Source organism: Cuculus canorus, chromosome 16, assembly GCF_017976375.1.
Source record: "Cuculus canorus isolate bCucCan1 chromosome 16, bCucCan1.pri, whole genome shotgun sequence".
NCBI classification, from domain to species: domain Eukaryota; kingdom Metazoa; phylum Chordata; class Aves; order Cuculiformes; family Cuculidae; genus Cuculus; species Cuculus canorus.
In genome coordinates this window covers 16,241,916-16,262,370 of record NC_071416.1, presented here as the reverse complement: position 1 = coordinate 16,262,370, position 20,455 = coordinate 16,241,916, and the positions used below count along the sequence as shown (strand labels likewise).

The window sequence follows — 20,455 nt, the reverse complement described above, 5'->3', positions numbered from 1 at the left end:
GCTGTAAAGCTATTTTCTCGGTCTGCAGTTGAGCAGTGAAAGTTGCCCACGGCTCAGCTGTGCAGTTACCCACCTGCTCAGCCAGCTGCAAAGGGTTAGGGGAGCTGCACGTTGCACATGTGTTATTTACAGTCAGGATCCATTTCCTACTTCAAGGCACCACAGAGGATTTTGACACAGTGCTCTGGCACACTCCTGAAGCCATTCTACCCAGGTTATCAGCACACCCTCTGGAACGATAACCCTCTGCCACCATGACTTCAGTCTCTGTTTAAGCACGAGGGGTTATGTATGAGCTTAGGTGATGGCAGCAGAGGGAACAGGAGCCACCGGGCAGTGACCAAGGGACACGGAGCCCTGGGCGATGGCACCTGAGGGACGGGGCACCAGGCAGTGACAGCTGGAGGACAAGGAGCCCTGGGCGATGGTGGCCGAAGGACACGGAGCCCCGGTGACATCGGCTGATGGACACCGCACAAGGCAGTGAGCAGTGGCCAAGGGACACGGAGCCCTGGGCGATGGTGGCCGAGGGACATGGCGCCAGGCACTGCCCAATGCTGCAGGACGATGGCGGCTCACCGGTGACGTCACACCGGCGCGTGACGACGCGGCGTCGCTACGCAACGGCACGGCGGCTCCCACGGCGGCGGCCCCGCCCCTCCCGCAGTCACGCGCCCGCCCGCCGGAACCCTGCTGCCCTGTGCGCATGCGCGCACCCCGCCCACCGCCTCTCCCCCACCAGACCATCGAGATCGCGGACGTGTTCGCTAGAGCGTCGCTACGGCGTCCCGGAAGTGGCTGCGTGAGGGGTGGCAAGATGGCGGAGTGAGTGCGGTGCCGGGAGGGCTGCGGGTGGTGGGAGGGGCCGGCCCGCTCCGCTCCCTCGGGCATCGGTGGCGGAAGGCGTCGCCTCATGGGCAGGCAGGGCGACGCTGCTGTGTGTCCGAGCGGAGGCCTTTCCGCTCAGCAGGGACTCGCGGGGTGGGGAGGCGAGCTGCGGGGCGACCCCCTAGACGGGGCACACCGCCCGCCCCCCCCCCCCCCCCGTTAGACGGGGCAGAACGCCCCCCCCCCCCCCCCCCCCCCCATCCCCCGTTAGACGGGGCAGAACGCCCCCCCGTTAGATGATGCATACTGCCCCCCCCGTCCGGTTTGACGGGGCAGACCGGCCCTGAGGCGGCCCTGCGCGGCGGGGAGGGCTGACAAAGCTTGCTGCTCGGACACGGGTTTGTTACATTCGGCAGGCTGAGTGGGCTGTTTCGTTTTCTCCATGTCAGGCTTTCAGCTGCGTCCCAGGCTGCAGTGCAGACTATTTGGTGTGTGCAGTGTGTGAAGGAACTTAGCAATAATCAGTGGTGTGAATTTGAACTTTCAGCATTTGTCTGTGATCAGAGACCACTTCTAAAAAGCAGCTTTAACATGTTAGTCACTAGTGCAAACTCAGTATGACCTGGCGGGTGTTTCATGTGTGGATATTTTTAGTAGGCTAAGTCTTTATCATGCCGCTCCATACAGTGTAATAATGTGTTTTATTATCCTAACAGGTCTGCAAACGCCACCCATGAAGTCTTCAATGTCACCTTCCACACTACGTTGGCTGCTACTACCAAATTGGTGGTACCTACACCTGCTAAACCTATCCTTCCAGTTCAGACTGGAGTTCAAGCACAGCAAGAGGAACAGTCTAGTGGCATGACGATTTTTTTTAGCCTTCTTGTATTAGGTGAATGATGAACTGAAAGTCTTCTAATCTCTGTTAATCATATTTTGAATCTGAGGACACAGGCCAGCTTTCAAAATCGTAGTGTTTTGTTTCTTCTCTGGTTTTCTCTCCATGAAGTGAAATATTGTACAGGCACAGGGATTTGCAAAGTTGGGTATATAACTGACTGGAGCTTTCAAACCCATGGAAAGCTGAGGACCATTGCAGAGTTTTCACCATGATCTCAAAGTGCAAACAAAATGTCAGATTGGTTTTGCCTTCTCTATCAAGCATGTACCACGTGTTCAGTGTATGAAGAAGACAGTGTCAGAATGTTCTGTGGGGCTTGCAGCTGTCTTTCAGGACAGTGTAGTAGGTAGACGTCAATTTAACCAATTCTACCACTTCTGAACAGCCCTCATACTTTGTTACTCAAGCCAGTAGAAGGCATTCAGATTTATCTGTGCAAGCACTAAAGTATAGTATCAATTTTTCTGACCTTTATAATTTTCTTACATTCCTGCAGCTTTTCTGTAAGTCTGGGCTGTTACCTTTCTTTAATAGACTATAGTTTTCTCTTACCATCTGATTAGAGCAATGCTGTAATCAAAACTGTAATAATAACAAAACTTTCATGGAGGGTTAAGGGTTTGTCTGTCCATTAGTGCGCTTGGTTCCTCCAGGTCAAGCTACACTGAGAGACTTTTCTGTGACAGATGGGTCACCTCATCTTCTAAGTGATTATCCTTTCTGCTGTCAAAGGGAGAAAATGATAGGTGTGGACTTGACAGCAATGCAGAAACTTCTGCAAATCATTTGGGTTTAAAAAAAATAAAATTTTGTCTCTTAGAAGTAAGTGTTAGTAAGTGCAGAAAAAAGTAGAAGGCTTCTTCTTAGTCATAAAGTATCTACTTGTCTTCAAAGAGGGTTAGTGTTTTCCAAGACATCAGTGGTATGTTAGAATTTGAACAGAAACCAAAGACCAAAGCAAAATGCAATAGATCAGAAGACTTCTAAGATTAAAATAAAGTTTCTGAATATGTGTGTGTCATGGATTTTGAAAGGGCCATTCATGGTGAAATTGTATTCCTAGAACTTAAGAACAGAGCCGTGATTTTTTTGACTGTGTTCCAGCCTGTTTATGCCAGTCTGACAACTCAAGGGATCTTAAAAACATCACCCTCAGGACAGGAGAGTTCCTGAACAACGTAAAGCGAGTATAAAACCTTATTGTTTACAGTTATTACCCTTCATAATCTATTACCCTATATGATCTATAAATAAGATTTAAGGGTTTAGGAAGGGTGAAGATGGGTATGTCTATAGTACTCAAATCTGGATGTGGTGAGCTGTAAAATGGCCTTTAAACCTTCTAAACTGGAACAGACTCAGAAGCAGAGCAGTTCTGAGCTGTGTTGTGTTGAAGCGAAACCCCAAATTTAAAGTGCCCAAAGTAGCATGAGTTAGTCTCTGACCCCAGATTTCCATGGCTTGTTTATCTGTGTGAACACCGCTTCACTTTCAAAGTCATACCTGTGTTCTGCCATATTCATATGATCCTTGTATTCTCCTCTGTTACACACTTCTGCTGCGCTCTTCCTTAGATGCACACTCAAATGTTCTATTAGTCTGTCCAGAACACTGCTTTTTCCAGCTTCTTGCCTGACTGCTGCACTCCTGATATGTACAAGTGCCTGGAGCAGATGATGTGCTGCCAGATAGTCATGCACAAGGAAAGGGTGACTAACAGCTAAAGAATATACCAGGCTGCCATAATATTTATGGTGGTGGGAGTTACTTCTTAAACTACAGTTGCTTTTTGGTTTATTGCCAAAGCAGAGTAGTCAAGAGCTGGTAGAAAGGAACTGGTGTTTATATCTGCTGAATAGGAAGAATGATTGTGCTTGCATTGGAGTTTGCTGAAGATCCATAATGCCCAAATGCCTTTATGGATCTCTCCCAAAGAGTAGTACAGAATGCTTTTAAGACAGTAATCCTAGATGTCTTTGCTGGATGCATATTTTTCATGTTTAACAGGCAGGAAATTGATAGAAAACTCATGTCCTGGCTGACAGGTGAAATAAAAACTTTGCTTGGGATATATGATGAAGCTATCACTGCAGTAGTCCTCTTCGCTGGCAGCCAAGTGTCTGAGGTGCTTGATAACTTCTGAACTGCTGCCGTTTCTAGTACAGCATTTTAGATTAAATACCAGTTTGAGTCTACTTTAAAGTATTGTACAGTGAACTCAGGTGTTTGTTTTGAGAACCGCTTGATTGGTTGATGCCGTAAAGATTTGTGGAGTGGAAGTGGGATGAATATGTGGGAAAGGGAGCTCTGACAGTTTTCCTGAGTGGAGCCATCCCTGCTCATTACTTTGAACTCACAGCTTTGGCTCTGAACAAATCACATGCTGATAATTGAGCAAATGTTACTGTTTTTCTTGAGTCCTTGCTCAGTTCGTAAGCCCATCCACCTATTCATGTGCACGTCAATGAAATGCTTACTGTATGAACTGGGTGTAGGAGATAACGAGTGGGAGAAGTCAGGAATCTGTGATACCCATTCCTGGGCACTGCATTGGGGAGCAGGACAACAAAAAGTGATATTGTATTTATTAAATTTGTACTTCTTTGAGACACGGCATAGTAAATATTGATTGTGTTGTAAACCCCTGTAGTTCACAGGTGGTGTGACCGGCAAACCGTGCCAGTGCTTGGAACTACTTGTGGACAATTTTGCACCTTCTCCGGCTATAAATTGAAAGAACTCTTCTGAACCATGAGTGGCTGTTGATTGTTAATTAACTAGAAGGAGCAGTTAAACCAAACCCCCAAGAGCAGTTCCAAGAAGCTAGTTCATTCTCAGGTTCAAAATGTGTGCTGCTGTAGCGTGGCGTGGGACTGTGGTGCCCACACTGAAACAGGATGAGACTCACAGAACTTGGAAGGCACAGAGTAAGAAGAATGAAGATTCCCATTGCAGTTATGATTAGGTTTGCAAAATGCACTGTTTAAAACAGTCTCTGTTGCAATTAATGGGTCACAATTTGATTCCAATATATAAAATGCAATTGACTTTGCTTGTGATTCAGTTACTTTCTGAGAAAATGCGAGCAGTAATACTGCTTATTTCCCAGGACACTGCAGAATGATTTGTTAGAAAATAGAGCAAAATACACATATTACAGACCTGCAGGCCAGATGTTGTTTGTTTATTTGACCATTTGTTGAGCTAAAGAAAAATAGAAGAATTGTTGTACTTTCAACGTAGGGAACATTCAGATAAAAATTGTTAGGAATTTAATAATCCAGGATTATTTGATGCTTATAGATAAGTTTCCTGTCTGCAGTAGTCCTAAAAGAATCAAATGATGTTTTCTAGTTGTATCCAGGGATGATAGCCAGATCTGTTGTAAATCCTTTGTAATTTGCCTTTACCATTAGCATAGAGGATGGGATGGGATTTTCAAATTGCTGGAACCTTCACTTTTGTTGTGAGGCAGACTTTCTCCCTACTGGGCAAAGTACATTGCTACAGTACAAAACTGGATTTTTAAAAATTAAATTCCTTTTTCTTTTTTGTTTTTCTTTTTTTAATCTTCAAGTCAAATCTGTTTTGTGTTTTTCTACAGTGCTTTTTTTTCCCCCTTGCTGGTTTAACTTTCAGCAACACCCAGCAGTAAATGTCTCTTGCTGATCTGGATAAGAATTTGGCTGATTCTTGTTGTGAGAACTGAGTATTTGAACAGTTACCTATGCTACAGCCTCATAGCCCCACTGAATGGGAGTTGTCGAGGATACAGAGCCAGACCCTTCTGAGGTGCACAGAACAAGAAGCACCAGTCCCAACTTGCAACAAGCAAAATGCGGATTGGAGACAAGAAGAAAGTTCTTCCCCATGACACTTAAGCACTAGAACTGGGGTTGAAAGGCATTGGGACTTCTTCAGAGATCTTAAACCTTGGCTGGACAAGGCCCTAGGCAGCCTTCTTTGACTTTGAGGTCAGCCCTGGTTTGAGCAGGAGCTTGGACTAGGGAACCTTGAGAGATTCCATCCAATGTAAATTTTTCTGGTTCTGTGATTATCCATTTGGGTAAAGCCCATCTTCTCAAAGGAACCCAAATGTGGCAGAGTGTAGCTTTGAAATCTTAATTGAGGCCACCTGCACGTGTACATTTTATTTAAAAAATACAAAATGTTTACCAAAAACATTATTAAAACAATGCATTCTGGATGACTGGCATTTTTGTGCTCAGAGGAGGTTTTTCTTGTAAGATGACTCAAGCTCTAAAAGTAGTAATGCTGATATTTTTAGAAGGTAATTTTAAGTCCTAAAATTTGCCTTAGTTATTTTCTGTCATTTTTAGATCCATTTACATACTTCAGTGCGAATTAGGTTGAAATGAAATTTAGTTGCTTGCATTAGTGGATTTCTACTAGATCATTAGGAGAAGTTTTGCTGTCGTGTATTTTAGAAATACTACTTAAAAGTATATTTATTCTTTTCTAACACTTCTAAATCTACAATTTTTTCCCTTCACAGCTATCTGCATCATATTGGTGCATTTACTGATAAAATACCGACTTCATTTTTTACCAGAGAGTGTGGCTGTTGTTTCTTTAGGTAAGTAACTGTGATATTTTTGTTTTGAATTTATGTTAATTCAGGGACTCTCAGTATTCTGTACTTGAAATAATGCTATGTTGTGTGTTAGCTGTCACTAGAAAGGTGTAACAAACTGGATTTGGTGAAGAAAACAATGAATTCAGAGAATTCAGTTCACGGAAAAAAACAAGAAATGAGCTCGTGTGCAGAGGCTGGCTCAGTAAAGAGACAGGTACAGGCACTATAGGGATGTCACTACCCAAGTACTTTGGCAGCTCCCTCTGGTTTTGCATCTGCTCTGTGGGACAAGATGCTGCAGCACTCATTGGCAGAAAGAGTCTGGCCATCCCTTTGAAGTGGTACATGTGATTGCATTTGTTCTGGTAAAATTACATCTGTTATATGTGATTTTAGTCTGTCTAGGGGAGGTAATTGTATCCTGAAAACTTGCCTGGACTGTGCTTAACTAAGTGCTTAAGTACTTAACTAGTACTTAACTCTGTAGTACCATGACAAGAGCTCTACCTATGACCTGAGCTATAAGTGTGCCACTCTTAGTGAAGACAAAGTGCTTACTGGATTTGAATTAAATTTGGAGTATTCCTAAGCCTGTGGTTTTATGTGTAGGGTGATTTCATTTATTTGTATGCTGTTGCTTCTGTTTTATAAATGGGTAAATGAGGAGGGAATCGGGCCAAATACATTTATTTTCTCCATATACTGTCTAACGTAATGTTTAAAAAGCCTGGTCTAACTAATCCCAGCAATGATTCTTCAGCTGTCTCCATAACTTGTTTACAAGAATCTGTGGTATTTTTGCTTCTATTACTAGTGACACTTTCACTGACAGCCATTCTAAAAATACAACAAAAAGAAAAAGAGGCTTAGCTATAATCCTAACATAGCGTGGAGGAGTGTAATACTTGTTGAGCAGGTAGATTTTTGACTGTCTCCTGGGCTTTGCTGGTACCTTCTTCTCTCATGCTTAACTGTATTTTTCACACAATTTCTCAATGGGTGAAAATAAGCTTTCTGGTGCTTGTCAGTACCTTATGTTTTCTTGAAAATAGGAATCTTCTTGCATCTTGGGTGCTAGATTGAGAAGATCTTAGAGCTGTTACTTAGCAGAAAAAAAACCCCATGTTTTCCTGCGGGCATGACTTCCTGAATTTTTAGATTACTCTGATGTAGACCACATCACAGTCCTAGTGTGGTAGAATGTACTGAGGCTTAAAGAGGCATTCACTTGGAAGACCCTGTTTGAGTTTTGATATTTCTGTGCAGCTGAAAAACAAATGGACCAGTTAGAAATATGTCATGGGGCTGGTATGGTTTTCCTGGCTATTGCGTGCACATCTCATCTTTATAGAAGCAGCATCCATCAGGCATTTATGCATGTATGCTTCTGTTTAGACTTAGAAAGATCAGGGCTGCTGCAGGTCATCCTGACGTACTTGGTCATCTCCATAAAAACCATACAGTATTCAGTTCACTACTGCAATACTTATCTTTCCTTCCCTTCTTATATTATTTCTGTGGACAGGTGAGATGTCTTGCGTAGGATATCTTCCAGTGTCTTCAAAGGTTCTAAAAGGACATCACTATCCCTTCAGTATCCTCATTGTACACAAAAATCCCGGTGAAAGGTGTTAAATTCGTCTTCCAATCACGTTAGTTACCATTGTTACTAAATAGCTAATCTAAATTTAAGCATAATCCCCAATTTAAAATGCAGCAGTGTATTGATTGCCCTTGCTGGTGTAGTTTTGAATTACTATCATTCCTTATGTTCTGCCCCAAGCCAACTACTGGGCAGTGCTGAGCTGAGGCATTAGACAGGCTTGCGTCTCTGCTCCTGCTGGGCTTTGCAGAGAGCAGCAGCGGCACAGACATTCTTCTCTTTCTGTTTCTTGTTCCTGGTGTCTCAACAGCAGGACAAGGATTGTAGCTGTGCTCCTGTTAGTCCCAACACAACTGTGACTGCTACTCAAGATAGGTGAGAAGGAGCAGCATTGCATCTCTTATATTTGTACCTATAGGAAGCTTGCGCAGTTCAGGTTTCGGAGTGAGCCACAGCATGGCTGTAGTCTGCCTCCCAAATAGGATGGGATGATACCAATAAATGGAATTCCATTAAGTCAAGACTGCGTTATACCCAGTCGTAACCCAACTAACAGATGTTCTGTGTCACTTAATCCTTATTTATTTAGTTTATTTCCTCAGTCATATTTAGACTACTGTTAGCTCTGTTGACAGTGCGCGGCATCTGTATAATCATTGGAATTGCCAGCTAATTGCTGGTCAGTGAGCCTCTGTTACTGGTAATGATCTGCACAGCTGCCAGAGCACAGCTTGAGTTTCAAGTATCCAGTTTTGCTAGCAGTGCCAGAAGTGAGGTGTGTCCTATTTTGACTTGTAAATTAAGAATGTTCTCAGATGGTTTTTGAAGGCTAGTAAAAATGGCAGCAGGGAAGATAAGTGTGATTTTTCACAACTGCTTTTCCTCCCATTGTCTAAACTGCTCAGAAGCTTCCATTTTACAGTTTCTAGGGCATGTAGCTCTCCTGGTGGACAGGGCAGGAGTGCGTTCTCTGAGGCTGGATTTTGATCTTCATCCTTAAAAGTTACTGGAATTTTGTTGGAAAAAATGGTTGCTAGAAGATTTTCTCTTTGATTTGGTATTGAGTTTTAACATGTTCTCAGACAAAATAAAGGTTGATTGTAATAAGAAAATTCCTGTAACGTTTTCAAAAGAATGAGGGTTAGATTAACTCTTACAGACTGAGCCTTCCAATTGGCCACCTGAAAAAAAATTATTTACCTGATTTAATATATGGAACTAGCTGAACAAAAACTGTGTTCATTAATCTAGTAATAAAAGAAAAGTAGTTTGTAAAGATATGTGGGACGGGTTTTAAAAACCAGCATTAAAGTTTGATTCTTTTGCTTTTAAAACCTCTTGGTGATGCACTATTTTGTGCAGCTCTCTTTCATGACTTTGCTTAGCATAATCATAGTTTAGTAGTACAGTTCTGTGTAGTATGCAGCTAGAAGGAACGTGCTAAGGTATAAGTTGTGTTGTTCAGGCTCATCCTTTTCCCTTAGCCTCTACTGTTTATAATGTTCATTTAACTTCCAGTATCATGAAAGGACCTTGTCTGTCCATGACACTGTTATGGTCAGCTTGTGTTTAGTTTTTCCTCTAAAAAAAGAGATTTGAGACCAGCCTTTTAGTTGAGCTGCTTGAGCTCATAGGATAGTGATGCCCAGCTTGTAGCCCACAGGCTGTGGTTGGCCTGCTCACAGGGGTCCAGTTTCACAGAGTCACGCTGGAGTGCTTCCACTTCAGCAGAACTGAATTAAGGGATTTTCTTATCTTTTAAATCCCCTCTATGCATAGTTTTATATGAGTGCTGTCAGTAGTAATTCATAAAATACTGCAAGTTTGTTCAGGAAGTTCACTTCCTGAAGTCTGTGCCTTCAGCTTTATAGCCTCTGGTTGTTATGAACATAAACTTCTTGTTCAGTGATGCGAGTACTGCCTGTATCAGTTGAAGACAATATTACTGCTCTGCAACTATTAGAAATGTTCTAGTCCTGGGCTTGACACAATTTCCATCCCAGAATGGCAAGCCTGACTGTTAGTACTGAGGCCTGTGTTTGTATGGCATGTGAGTGGCTGCATCTATATTTTGTCCTCCTTCAAAGAGAACCAGACCTTTGATGTTCCTTCATTAATGTTTTGCTCTTCCTTTCCATATAAACCATTTCATGGAACAACTATTTCTATCCTCTGGGACCAATGCCTTCACATATTTTTGTATGAAAGAAGGCTTAAGCCTCATGGCTTTGTGTGTATGACACATCCATCAGGAGTAATCCATGTGATGCTATTTGTAAGACTCTTTTGATAGCTACAGCATGAGAGAATAAAAACACATGAGTTACAGGAAAGCATAGTTTAAGCTGCTTGGCACCTTTTATTTTTCATTCATTGCATTTCATTTCTACATCCCAGTGTTTGATTATGAAGTCTCTGTTCTGTAAGTAATAAAACACAACTATGCAGAAACACAGATCTGGAATCTCACAAAAGACAAATTCCTCATAACCCCTTGAAAGCATTTAATGACAGTTCATGATTTATCTTTGTTGTTTCCAGAGGAAATTAGTTTAGAATTTTCTGTCTTATCTGTTTGAAGATGTATAGGAGAAAAGAGCATGATAACATTTAACCATTGAGTTTGCAGCGCCCTTGGTAAAATTCTTTTATACTCAAATTAGCATTTCTACATGACTTAAAAGATCTGTAATTCATTTGGGAAGTAGTTCTCACAGTGTCTCCACCCTGATTGGAATTTGTTGCCTGCTTCATTGCCAGTAAGTGCTATGATTTCATTGAGACAAAATTAACTTCCATGGAGAAGACTGATTTCACTTAAGCTGTGTTAACACTTCAAGTAGCATTGAAGTGACATGAAGGTTTTGTGCTTTCACTCGTAACTTTCTGATTCTTAACCCAGAAAGGTGACATTTGCTTTGAATGCGGTTTAGATGAGAAGCAGTAGTTAAACCTGTTACCTTCATGAACTAATGAACACAATGTTGTCAATATGCATGTTCAGTATTTAGATATCCCAAGTGACAGTCTTCTGTGAAGGGAACCTTTGTGATTACGTAATGTACTGGAAACTGTCGTATATTGGACCCAAAATAATTTTTTGGTCTTGTGATTTAGGAATGAAAGACTTGCTGCTTTATGTTTTGCCTTGTTCTCACTTTTAAAACTTTGTTGACTGAGAGTCGATAAACAGTTAATGGAAACAGTGATGCGTTTTGTGAATATTTCAGAGTGTTATCTCATTCTCTCCTAGGTATTCTTATGGGAGCTTTTATAAAAATCATAGAAGCTCAGAAGCTGGCCAACTGGAAGGTATATTTGAATTAATTTTTAATTAAAGAACAAGTCCTAAATCTCTAAAAAACTGATTGTAATATCAGTTTCTTTAGATGTAATTTCCTAAAACTCATGTATGTTATACTTGACACCGAAGTTCGGGTTTTTTTTTAGTAATAATACAACCAATTTGGGGTCCTGATCCTGCTGAACATTTTATACATTTTTTTTTTTTTAACCTGAGTAATCCTTTTTAAGATACCAAATCTGTTCCTATTGGATACATGATAGAAGAAGGTACTGGATATCTTTGGGATCAGTTACAGTAAAAAATATAGTAATTCAGTTATTTGTCTTGTATACTTTTTGACTGCATTTAGTGCTCTTCCTCTTTAGTGTTTTGGTAAGTTGTGAATTCACATTTTCCTTGAAGATGTTAACATAACATTAACTTCTTCAGAACAGGTATGCTTAAAGTCATGTTATTTACTTATTTTGTTTACTTAAAACTGCAACTAATAATGGTGCTAAAACCAGACAGTCGACAAAGCGATCAATTCAGCATGGCGTGTTTCTTGGTTACTTCATTGCTTCTTGTGGAAAGACTGCCAAAACCAACGTACCTGACGCAGCAGTGCTTTTCACACTGGCTGAGACAATGGAAACATGATTTGAGTTTTATTTCCAGCAGAAGATACAGGCAAAGCTTCTTTCTGCGCGGAAGGTTGTCCTTGTCCCGGTGTCTGGCTTAGATACTAGGCAGAAAATATTAACAGTGGCAGCAAGCAGACATAGGAACATGTGACCAGAGAGACTGGGGGCATCTCCATCCACAAAGATATTCAAAACTTAGTTGGATAAAGCCTGGAGCAACCCAAGTTGCTCTGAGTTTGCCCTGCTTTTAAGCAGGGGCTGGGATCAGACACCTCCAGAGGTCCCCTCCAACCTGAATTAGTGTGTGATACTGTGAGATCTTACCTCTGCATGTGTGGAGTTACAGAGGGAGAATCCTGGCAAAAGTGTCTCCAACAGGTGAAGTCTACAGTAAAGCAAGGCTTTTGCCTCCTACAGTTTACCTACTTTATCAAAGCAATGAACTCTTCTCTGTTCCTGCTTTAATTTACAATCTTGCAATATTTAAATTGTGATTTTGTTTCCTAGAATCAAACAGTTTATTAGGATTACATCAGTGAACTGATTGAAATCAGTGATTTGAATCACCGGTTTTGAACGGGATTTGTATTAGCAAGCTGGAAAACTTGGTCTGAATAGTGAATTTTAATCATAGTTTGCAGCTTAATATTTCTTGCATTACTTCCCTAAATGAAGATATTTTTTCTCCTTAGTTGAAATACATTAAAATGCATAGATTTTCAGTCAGACATAGCTCTTTAATTGCATGTTTTATTTCTTTTTGTTAACAAACTATACTAATTCTGTGTACATTCATTTAAGCAATTGCATAGTTGAAGAGTCATGTTGTGATATTTCATTTTTACATATTTACTTCTTGGAAACAGTGGGTGGTGCACTAGTTGGTGTTTTTTCATTCCTGATTTGTGTCAGCTGGTTTTGACTTAAAGTTGAAAGCCAGTTAAACAGCCCCAAATCGGCATTTTGAAATAGCTTCTTATTAGTTAAATAAAATAATGTGAGAAAGATCAAGGATGTAGGAAGAAAAAAGAAATCACAGCAAAGTATGCTGTGATAAACACAGGAAATACTGATCACAGCTTGTGAATTATGTGGTTTATTTCTGGTAAGCGTTGGCCAGATCTTGGAAGGCACTGGGGGTGCTGCATCCGGTTGCTAATGTTATCAGCTAAGGTAAAGCATCACAGATACCACGTTATTAATTGGTTTAGTTATTTCCCTGTATTAAAGCTTAGGTTTTAACATAGGCTGTCATGGTTTTGGATATGAAACATTCTAATCAGAAATTATTATGTACTTTATAAAACGGTTTTAAGTAGTTTTAAATTTACTAGAGAATCGTCTATCTGATTTCTTGCAGTCATGCCTTACTAGGTCGTCAGTGGACCTTGTATTTGCTGGTGATCCTTGCTGGCTAGCGTGGCTGATAGTTACAATTCTCATGTTTTGCTTTCCTGGCCTCTGCTTCAATGCAGCACAAATGCAATCCTTCCTTTTCATTATTTCTCGCCTCCTTGTCCAGCTCTGCTTTCAGGGGCTTTTAACCAGTGTAATTAATCAGATATGTGGGTTTTCATTCTAGTGCAGTTCCTGTATTGACAGAAACTCTGTAGTGTTAGCCATCAACGCAAAAATTGTGCATGCAGAATAATGGACTAGAGCATTTCAGTGTAAAGGATGAGTTTTATTTTCTAAGTCCCCCAAATCCTTTAAGATGATTACCGCTGGTACAGACAAGAATGGGACTTTAAAGAGATGAGTACTTCTTTTTTTTGAAAGCTGCTGTTTTAGCAGAACAGTCAAACAGCTGTTTAACCTGAATTGAAGCAAATTCATCGTTGTTTTCAAAGGTGACAAGTTCTGCTTGTCAGACGGTGGGGACCAGGAGGGAGCCAAGTGGATGAAGAGAGAGATGCACATTCAGCCATAATAAATTTGTCTTCTGTGCTTAGTTTACCAGCAGAAGAAAAAAAGCAGGGTGCCAATCTGAGGGTACAGCTCCATGAAGCAGTGGTAGCCAAGTGATGAGACAGGTGACAAAGAGTAAGGTCACAAAAAAATAACATCTTACTACACAGTAGGTTTCATTTATATCACTCTGATGCTGAAAAGGAACCATCAGAATAATACCATTAAATTACATCCATAAATTATATTTGCTGAGAAGAAGCAAGCCTCAGACTTCTAAGAGTGGTGTAGATCTTGAGCCTGTTCACTTGAAAGTCTACTAAGGTGAGGATCTGATTTCTTCTTCTCAGGTGATGAGTTTTCTAGTGAAACTGTAGTTGGTCACAATTAACCTAGGTTATATTCAAACAGGGGCCAAGAGGTCACTGTTCTTTGACAATCCTCGCGGATTTTGAAACTGAGATAAAATGGGAACTCTTTTTGTTGAAAAGTATTCATTTTTTTGGGTTTTCTTATAAGAAGGGAAAGAGATTAATGCCATTTTCATTTCCAACATTTTGGGTTTTTTTAAGTAATGATTTCCCTTTTGGAAGATTTGATGTTATTTTAGTAATTATATTCTTGAAATTATACTTAATTTTTGTTTTGCAGGAAGAAGAAATGTTTCGTCCAAATATGTTTTTTCTGCTTTTGCTTCCACCTATTATATTTGAATCTGGATATTCATTGCACAAGGTTAGTCCCTGCTGGACATTCATTTTACTTGTTGAGGTTTTTTTTGAACACATTCTGATTTTAGTTGCTGTTTGTTCTCAAGTGAGCAGGCTCTTTAGACAGGTGGTGTGAACGTCCTGGGGTACCTGAAACCAAACTGATGAAGCTTTGCTATCAGAAACGCGGTTGTGACTCAGAATCTAATTTAGATGCAAACCCAAACATGAGTTTTCTCTCAGATAATTTTCACTAATTTACTTTATTATCATGTTGCAGGGTAATTTTTTTCAGAACATCGGTTCCATCACTCTGTTTTCTGTATTTGGCACTGCAATATCAGCTTTCATTGTAGGTGGAGGAATTTATTTCCTGGGCCAGGTAAGCATAACTGCTTTGAAGTACTTAGGTTTATCTGTCTTGCTCTTGGAAAGTCCATTTTTCAAGAGCAGAGAAACATAGTGAAAATGAGTTTCGGAGTCAGAAAGCCCAGTTCTCTGCTATCACAGAGGCAGTGTTATGTAGCCCCTTCCATAGCATGCTCCATATTAAAAGCAATTAAGACTTGAGTGGATTTTTACTTCTTTTTATTTACTCAATCTTCCTATCGAAAGGCTCCTCCAAAACTTCTGTTCTCCAGAGCCATCGTTTAATTTCCAGTATTAAACTTATTTCTTCTTCTGTCAAGAATTCTTTTGCCCCTCTGCTTTGGTGTTTCCCCATTGGTTAGATATAGATTTAGGTAATTATATTCTCTCTCAGACTTAATAGTGGTACGCCAAACAATCCATATGTTCCTCCTTGTCTCTTGAATTTCCATTCCTTTGAGTGCCTTAGTAATTACTCACCTGTATCTGTTCCAGTTTTATCTGGTCTTCCTTGCTTTGGGGTGACCAGAATTGTAGCAGTAGGTCACTGTTGGAGGGCAGTGTTAGGCTGGGTAACGTCACTCCTGTGATTTTTTTCATGATAACAGACTTAGGATTTGATGAGTATTTTCGTTTCTAAAAACAGCAGAAAAACACAGTTGATTGTGTTTTGTTTTGTTTTGTTTTTTATGTTTTACCTATTCTTTCAGGCTGATGTAATTTATAAACTCAACATGACAGACAGGTAAGCTCTTGGGGAAATGGTGTAGTATATGAAATAAAACATTCCTTACAATAACTGTATGTGGGCAGTGCACTGTAGTTGGCCACTCTTCTGATTATTGTTTAGATTGCCCACGTTCAACATAGTGTATGAAACTGATAAATAAATCAAACACTGATAAACCGTGTTTATTACACCCTTATTTCCAAATAGTATTCTGTGCTCGGTGACTTTTCTAGGCAGGAAAGATACTGGCTTTTTTAAGCAACTCTTAAAGTTAAAATATGTAAAGTTTGATTAGTTGTTATTATTAATACATAGGATGAGGGCATAACTTCCTTGTCCAAATCTTCTCTTAAAAGACAGAATGAGTTTTTCAGCATCAATAATGTGGTTGTTTCAAGAACTTGGCAAAGAATCTAAGTAAAGGTCATTCCTGGTTTGTTTGGGATTTTTGTTTGTTTTTTTTTACTCTATAGCTAACACAACAGTTTTCTGTTAAAATCCATAAATAAATTAGGTGTCAGGCAAGAAATATAACAAGCAAAACATGCATGAATACTCCTTATTTGCTTCCAGTGTTTGACTTTACATAGCTGAGCAGTCCCCTTGCCTCTATATTGTCTACCTTTAGATTCCAAAGTAGTGAAGTTTTAGCAGTTCCCATTAAATGTTCCTCTCTAGCATTCCTGAGCAGGTAGCACTATGCATGTATAATACATGGTTTGGGCGGTGTCTGTAAAGTTGTTTGGTTTCCCATTGCTCTGCTTTTTTCCTGTTTAGTTGAAGTAAGACATTGGTACTGTTGTTGAGAGCTGGGAGATAAGTATTTCTCTAACTCCTCTTCCAGCTGGACAACAACTTTTCTCTTTGGTATATCTGTAAATGAAAAAAAAATAGGTTTTTTCACTTCAGATTCTTATGAATGGGAAGAAAGCATAACAGCGTATCTTTTCACTGTGTAGAAACTGTGACACATAACATTTTTGTTACTAGTTGTTGATATAAGTTTACTAGGGTACATATTTTCCTTTCATCTGTTTTTCTTTTTTTGTTTTGTGTTCTCCTAGTTTTGCATTTGGCTCTTTAATATCCGCAGTTGACCCCGTGGCTACTATTGCCATTTTCAATGCCCTCAATGTGGATCCTGTACTTAACATGTTGGTTTTTGGAGAAAGCATTCTCAATGATGCGGTCTCTATTGTCTTGACCAAGTAAGTACATTTGAACTACACATGTTTATGGAAACAACAACCTCATTCTTTTCTGTTAATGAGTTATTCAGATATACAGTAATTCTTCCATCTCCATTTGGAATAAATCATGTATTTCTCTATGATCCTGAATAGGCAGAAGACAGTAAATGGATGTCTTATTAGCTCTACCCCAGTGCCTCATCTCATAGACCCCAGAAAATTGATTGCTTTCTAAGTCTATACATTTACCAGCTCTCTTTCCATCTCAAGGTCCTGACAACAGAAAACCAACATGTGCCTTTTCAGGCTTGCACAGAAAGGTTTATATTGCTGAAAACACAGCTGTGGCTCCTGTATTATTGGATTGTACCCGGAGTCACATTCTGAAGGGGGAGCGGGACACATCTATGCAACAGTTTTATGTTGGGGCCATCGTTTATGTTGGGAAGAACAGCTGCTGTCCATATCCTTTGCCCATGATAATTCTTTGGGCCTGGAAGAGTAAAAAAAAAAAGAAAAAATCTATGTGTTATTGCTGAAGTCAGTAGATGTGACTATGAACATATAGAAGGAGTAGATAAACTAATGAGGTAGTGAAGTTAGTAATCTTTCAATTAACTAATTGCTTTTAATACACTTGTGGTTCTCTTGTGGAAGATCATTAAGGCTAACGGCATGTTGTCTTTGCATGGATTTCTATGAAATACGTTCCTAAAATTCAGAGATTTGTCCCCTTTTCCTCCTAAAAGCCACTTTGTTTTTCTTCAGCAATCTTCTTGTCTCTCGTCCACACCTAAATATTTGATGAGAGGTTTTCCTCTTCATTTGTTCCTCTCTGCAGATCACATAACCTGTCTCTTTTCTTTTTTATGCCCTCACATTTTATCACTGCAAAATGTGTTTTCTTTTCAAAGTTTGAAAACTGTTTTGTAATACTGGGCATTATCATAGCCTATTTATGCCATTCTGGGGATTCTTCAGAAGAGCAATGCTGGATTTCCAGATTTTTAGCAGAATTAGGTTTCCCTTTGGGGATTACACTAAGACTTGATTTAATATCTTTTGACATTCCTCTTGTTATATGTATCACGGTAAAAGCCTTTTAAGAGTGGTAGCAACAAAGAAATGGAAGTCTTTTTTGTTGTTGTTCTCAAAAGATGTCTGGTATTTTTAGATCCTGGCTTAGGATTTATACTGTTTCTTTTTATTTATTTTTTAATTATATCTAGCACAGCAGAAGGTTTGACAAGAGAAAATATGTCAGATGTAAGCGGATGGCAAACCTTTCTACAAGCACTGGGATACTTTCTTAAGATGTTCTTTGGCTCTGCAGCACTTGGCACACTTACTGGTCTTATTTCTGCATTAATATCCTTTTTTCACTTTGGTGATACAGATGTATAAATTGGTGAACAATATTTTAACAGTATTTTTCTTTCTCACCTTCTCCAGCATTTCTTAGGGAATATTTCTTATTAGATATTACTTTGTTGGCTGAGGATTTTCTCATGCTTATTTAGTTCTTATGTTAGTACGCATGGTTGTGTATTGAAAAGATGCATCAAATTTTTATAAACATAATTAAGGTCTGAAATGCTACATAGTAGCTTATATTGCATGCATTGCAGTGTTACAAAATATGGTAATTGGTTTGTAAATTCAGAATATATTAATTCCATTTCAGTACTTACCCATTTTTACAAGCATATGCCTTCTTTTTTACATAGATAAATCAATTAAAAAGAAAAAAAAGGTGCTTTTCCTGAGGGCTTTTGAGTTAGACCGACTGATTTGTCCCTATGTATCATATTCAGACAGCTGAATACAGATACTGTTTTATTTAGATTTACATTGAATTATATTTTGCCTCTCCCACTTCCGTGTTTTGGTTGCTAAACAAACCAGAAGCCTCTCTGCTGAGATAAGGAAGTTTATTGTAATTCAGACACCTTTGTCACTTTTCAAATGTTAACACTGACTCCAGCATAAGTAATCTTTTGTGCCAGGCTTGTGTAACAGTTATTGATGTTATCTGGGACATAGTGTTAAGCACTTTGTTTATAAATAACAAGAACAGTGTTTGATTAAATATAGACATGTTTCCTGTCTTGGATCATTAGCCTGATTCCATGGACTTTTAAATTATTCCATATATCGCATCAAAAGAGGGAGACACGTTCATCATTTCCTTCACTGATATCTAAATGATACTAAGGCAAAGAGAAATGCATCTTTTTTTTCCCTGTTACAATCCTTTGTGTCTCAAAGGATTGGATTTACCCTAAACACACAAAATTTCAGTTCAGTAAAGGACATCTCTTATTGGCTGCCAGCAGATAAATATAGTTGAAGGGTGTTGCTGGTTCATGGCCCAGGAGGAATGTGAACTTCCGTGTCACAGGCATCTAATCCTCTGAATCTTAACAGAGATGGTGGGCGGAGTATTTTGAGCACTAAGGTGAGGATGCGATCGAAGGCACCTGTGCTGCAGCACCGTGCATGAGATGCAAAGCAGAATTTGTAGCCCTTGACAAATGTCCACATTTATGAGTACAAATGAAAAGTACATTTTTAGTATCTTGATAAACAAAAGGACATTATTTTTGTTAAAATGCAAATTAGAACTATTTTGCTTTTAATTTGCTGTTTCATAGCTCTCCCCCATTCTTAGAAAAGCCTTTACTATTTAGTGATTCTCTGTGGATTTTCTGCAGTAGCTTTGGAGCAGAGATTTCAGAGGCTGAATGTGTAGGGAAGTGGCCGTTCTAGACCCAAGGAAACAATTTTATGTGTTGTTATCAGTATTGCATAGGCATATCAGATCTTTCTGTCTCTAATTCTGTCCATTCTGATAGACTTCTACCAGCAGTACTGTCTATAAGAAACACTCATGAGAAATTATTAATCTTGCCATGCTTGAGTCAAAGGCCAGTGTGTAGACTTTATTAACTATTCAGTAGATAAGTACATTAAGCATAAACATTGTTTTTCAATGGAATGACGCAGATTTGAATTTTTCTTTGAATTTAATTTATTTAATTTTCCATAACATTTTCCTGTGTGTACGTGCTAAAGCACATTGATTTAAGGAAGACACCCTCCCTTGAGTTTGGGATGATGATTATCTTCGCTTACCTTCCTTATGGACTTGCAGAAGGTATCTCACTTTCAGGTGAGTAGCAAAATGAGTATGTCTGATAAATACAGAGAGTAGGTATTATTTGTGTCTTAAGAGTGACCGTTTTTTTGTGTTTTCTTATTTAATCTATGCTATTTTTAACCTTGACTTAGTTTAAAGAAACACTTACTCTTTACTTCATGTTATAAAAGTACAGAAAACGTATTTGCAGTTTTTGTTAGTTACTCAGAGTAGATACTAGTATTCTCCCCAGTTCCCTCTGCCTAACCAGAATTAAAATTTCCGCTGCACACTGTAGATCTCAGCCATATCAGCTGTCTTAGATAGTGTCCAGCCTACTGCCCCGTAGCTGTTTTTATGCCTGTCCTTCAGTGCCTTTGGGGAAATCAGCTGAGACCACTGAGCGTTCTGTTTATCTCCGAATACTTGGTAGAAGTCTTGCTGAAGGGCTCGGGAAGGGACTTACAAGCGAATTTCTTCCATCACTCTGTAGGACTGAGTACAAAGACAGGGTCCATTCTGCTGGATACCGGATATCTCTTACTTT

At 39.6% G+C, this 20,455-nt stretch overlaps 1 protein-coding gene across 1 annotated transcript in view; it reads left to right on the top strand.

Moving 5' to 3' along the window:
• Positions 1-721: 721 nt before the first annotated feature.
• The window catches only part of SLC9A8 (solute carrier family 9 member A8), a 29,709-nt gene continuing 9,975 nt past the window's right edge, over positions 722-20,455 (top strand). Inside the window, exons 1-10 of the mRNA XM_054081461.1 lie at positions 722-825; positions 1,545-1,723; positions 6,249-6,329; positions 11,186-11,244; positions 14,422-14,505; positions 14,761-14,862; positions 15,560-15,594; positions 16,644-16,787; positions 17,999-18,137; positions 19,836-19,941. Of these exons, the coding sequence (XP_053937436.1) occupies positions 818-825; positions 1,545-1,723; positions 6,249-6,329; positions 11,186-11,244; positions 14,422-14,505; positions 14,761-14,862; positions 15,560-15,594; positions 16,644-16,787; positions 17,999-18,137; positions 19,836-19,941 (937 nt within the window). The 5' untranslated portion in view covers positions 722-817. The remainder of the gene's footprint in view (positions 826-1,544; positions 1,724-6,248; positions 6,330-11,185; positions 11,245-14,421; positions 14,506-14,760; positions 14,863-15,559; positions 15,595-16,643; positions 16,788-17,998; positions 18,138-19,835; positions 19,942-20,455) is intronic.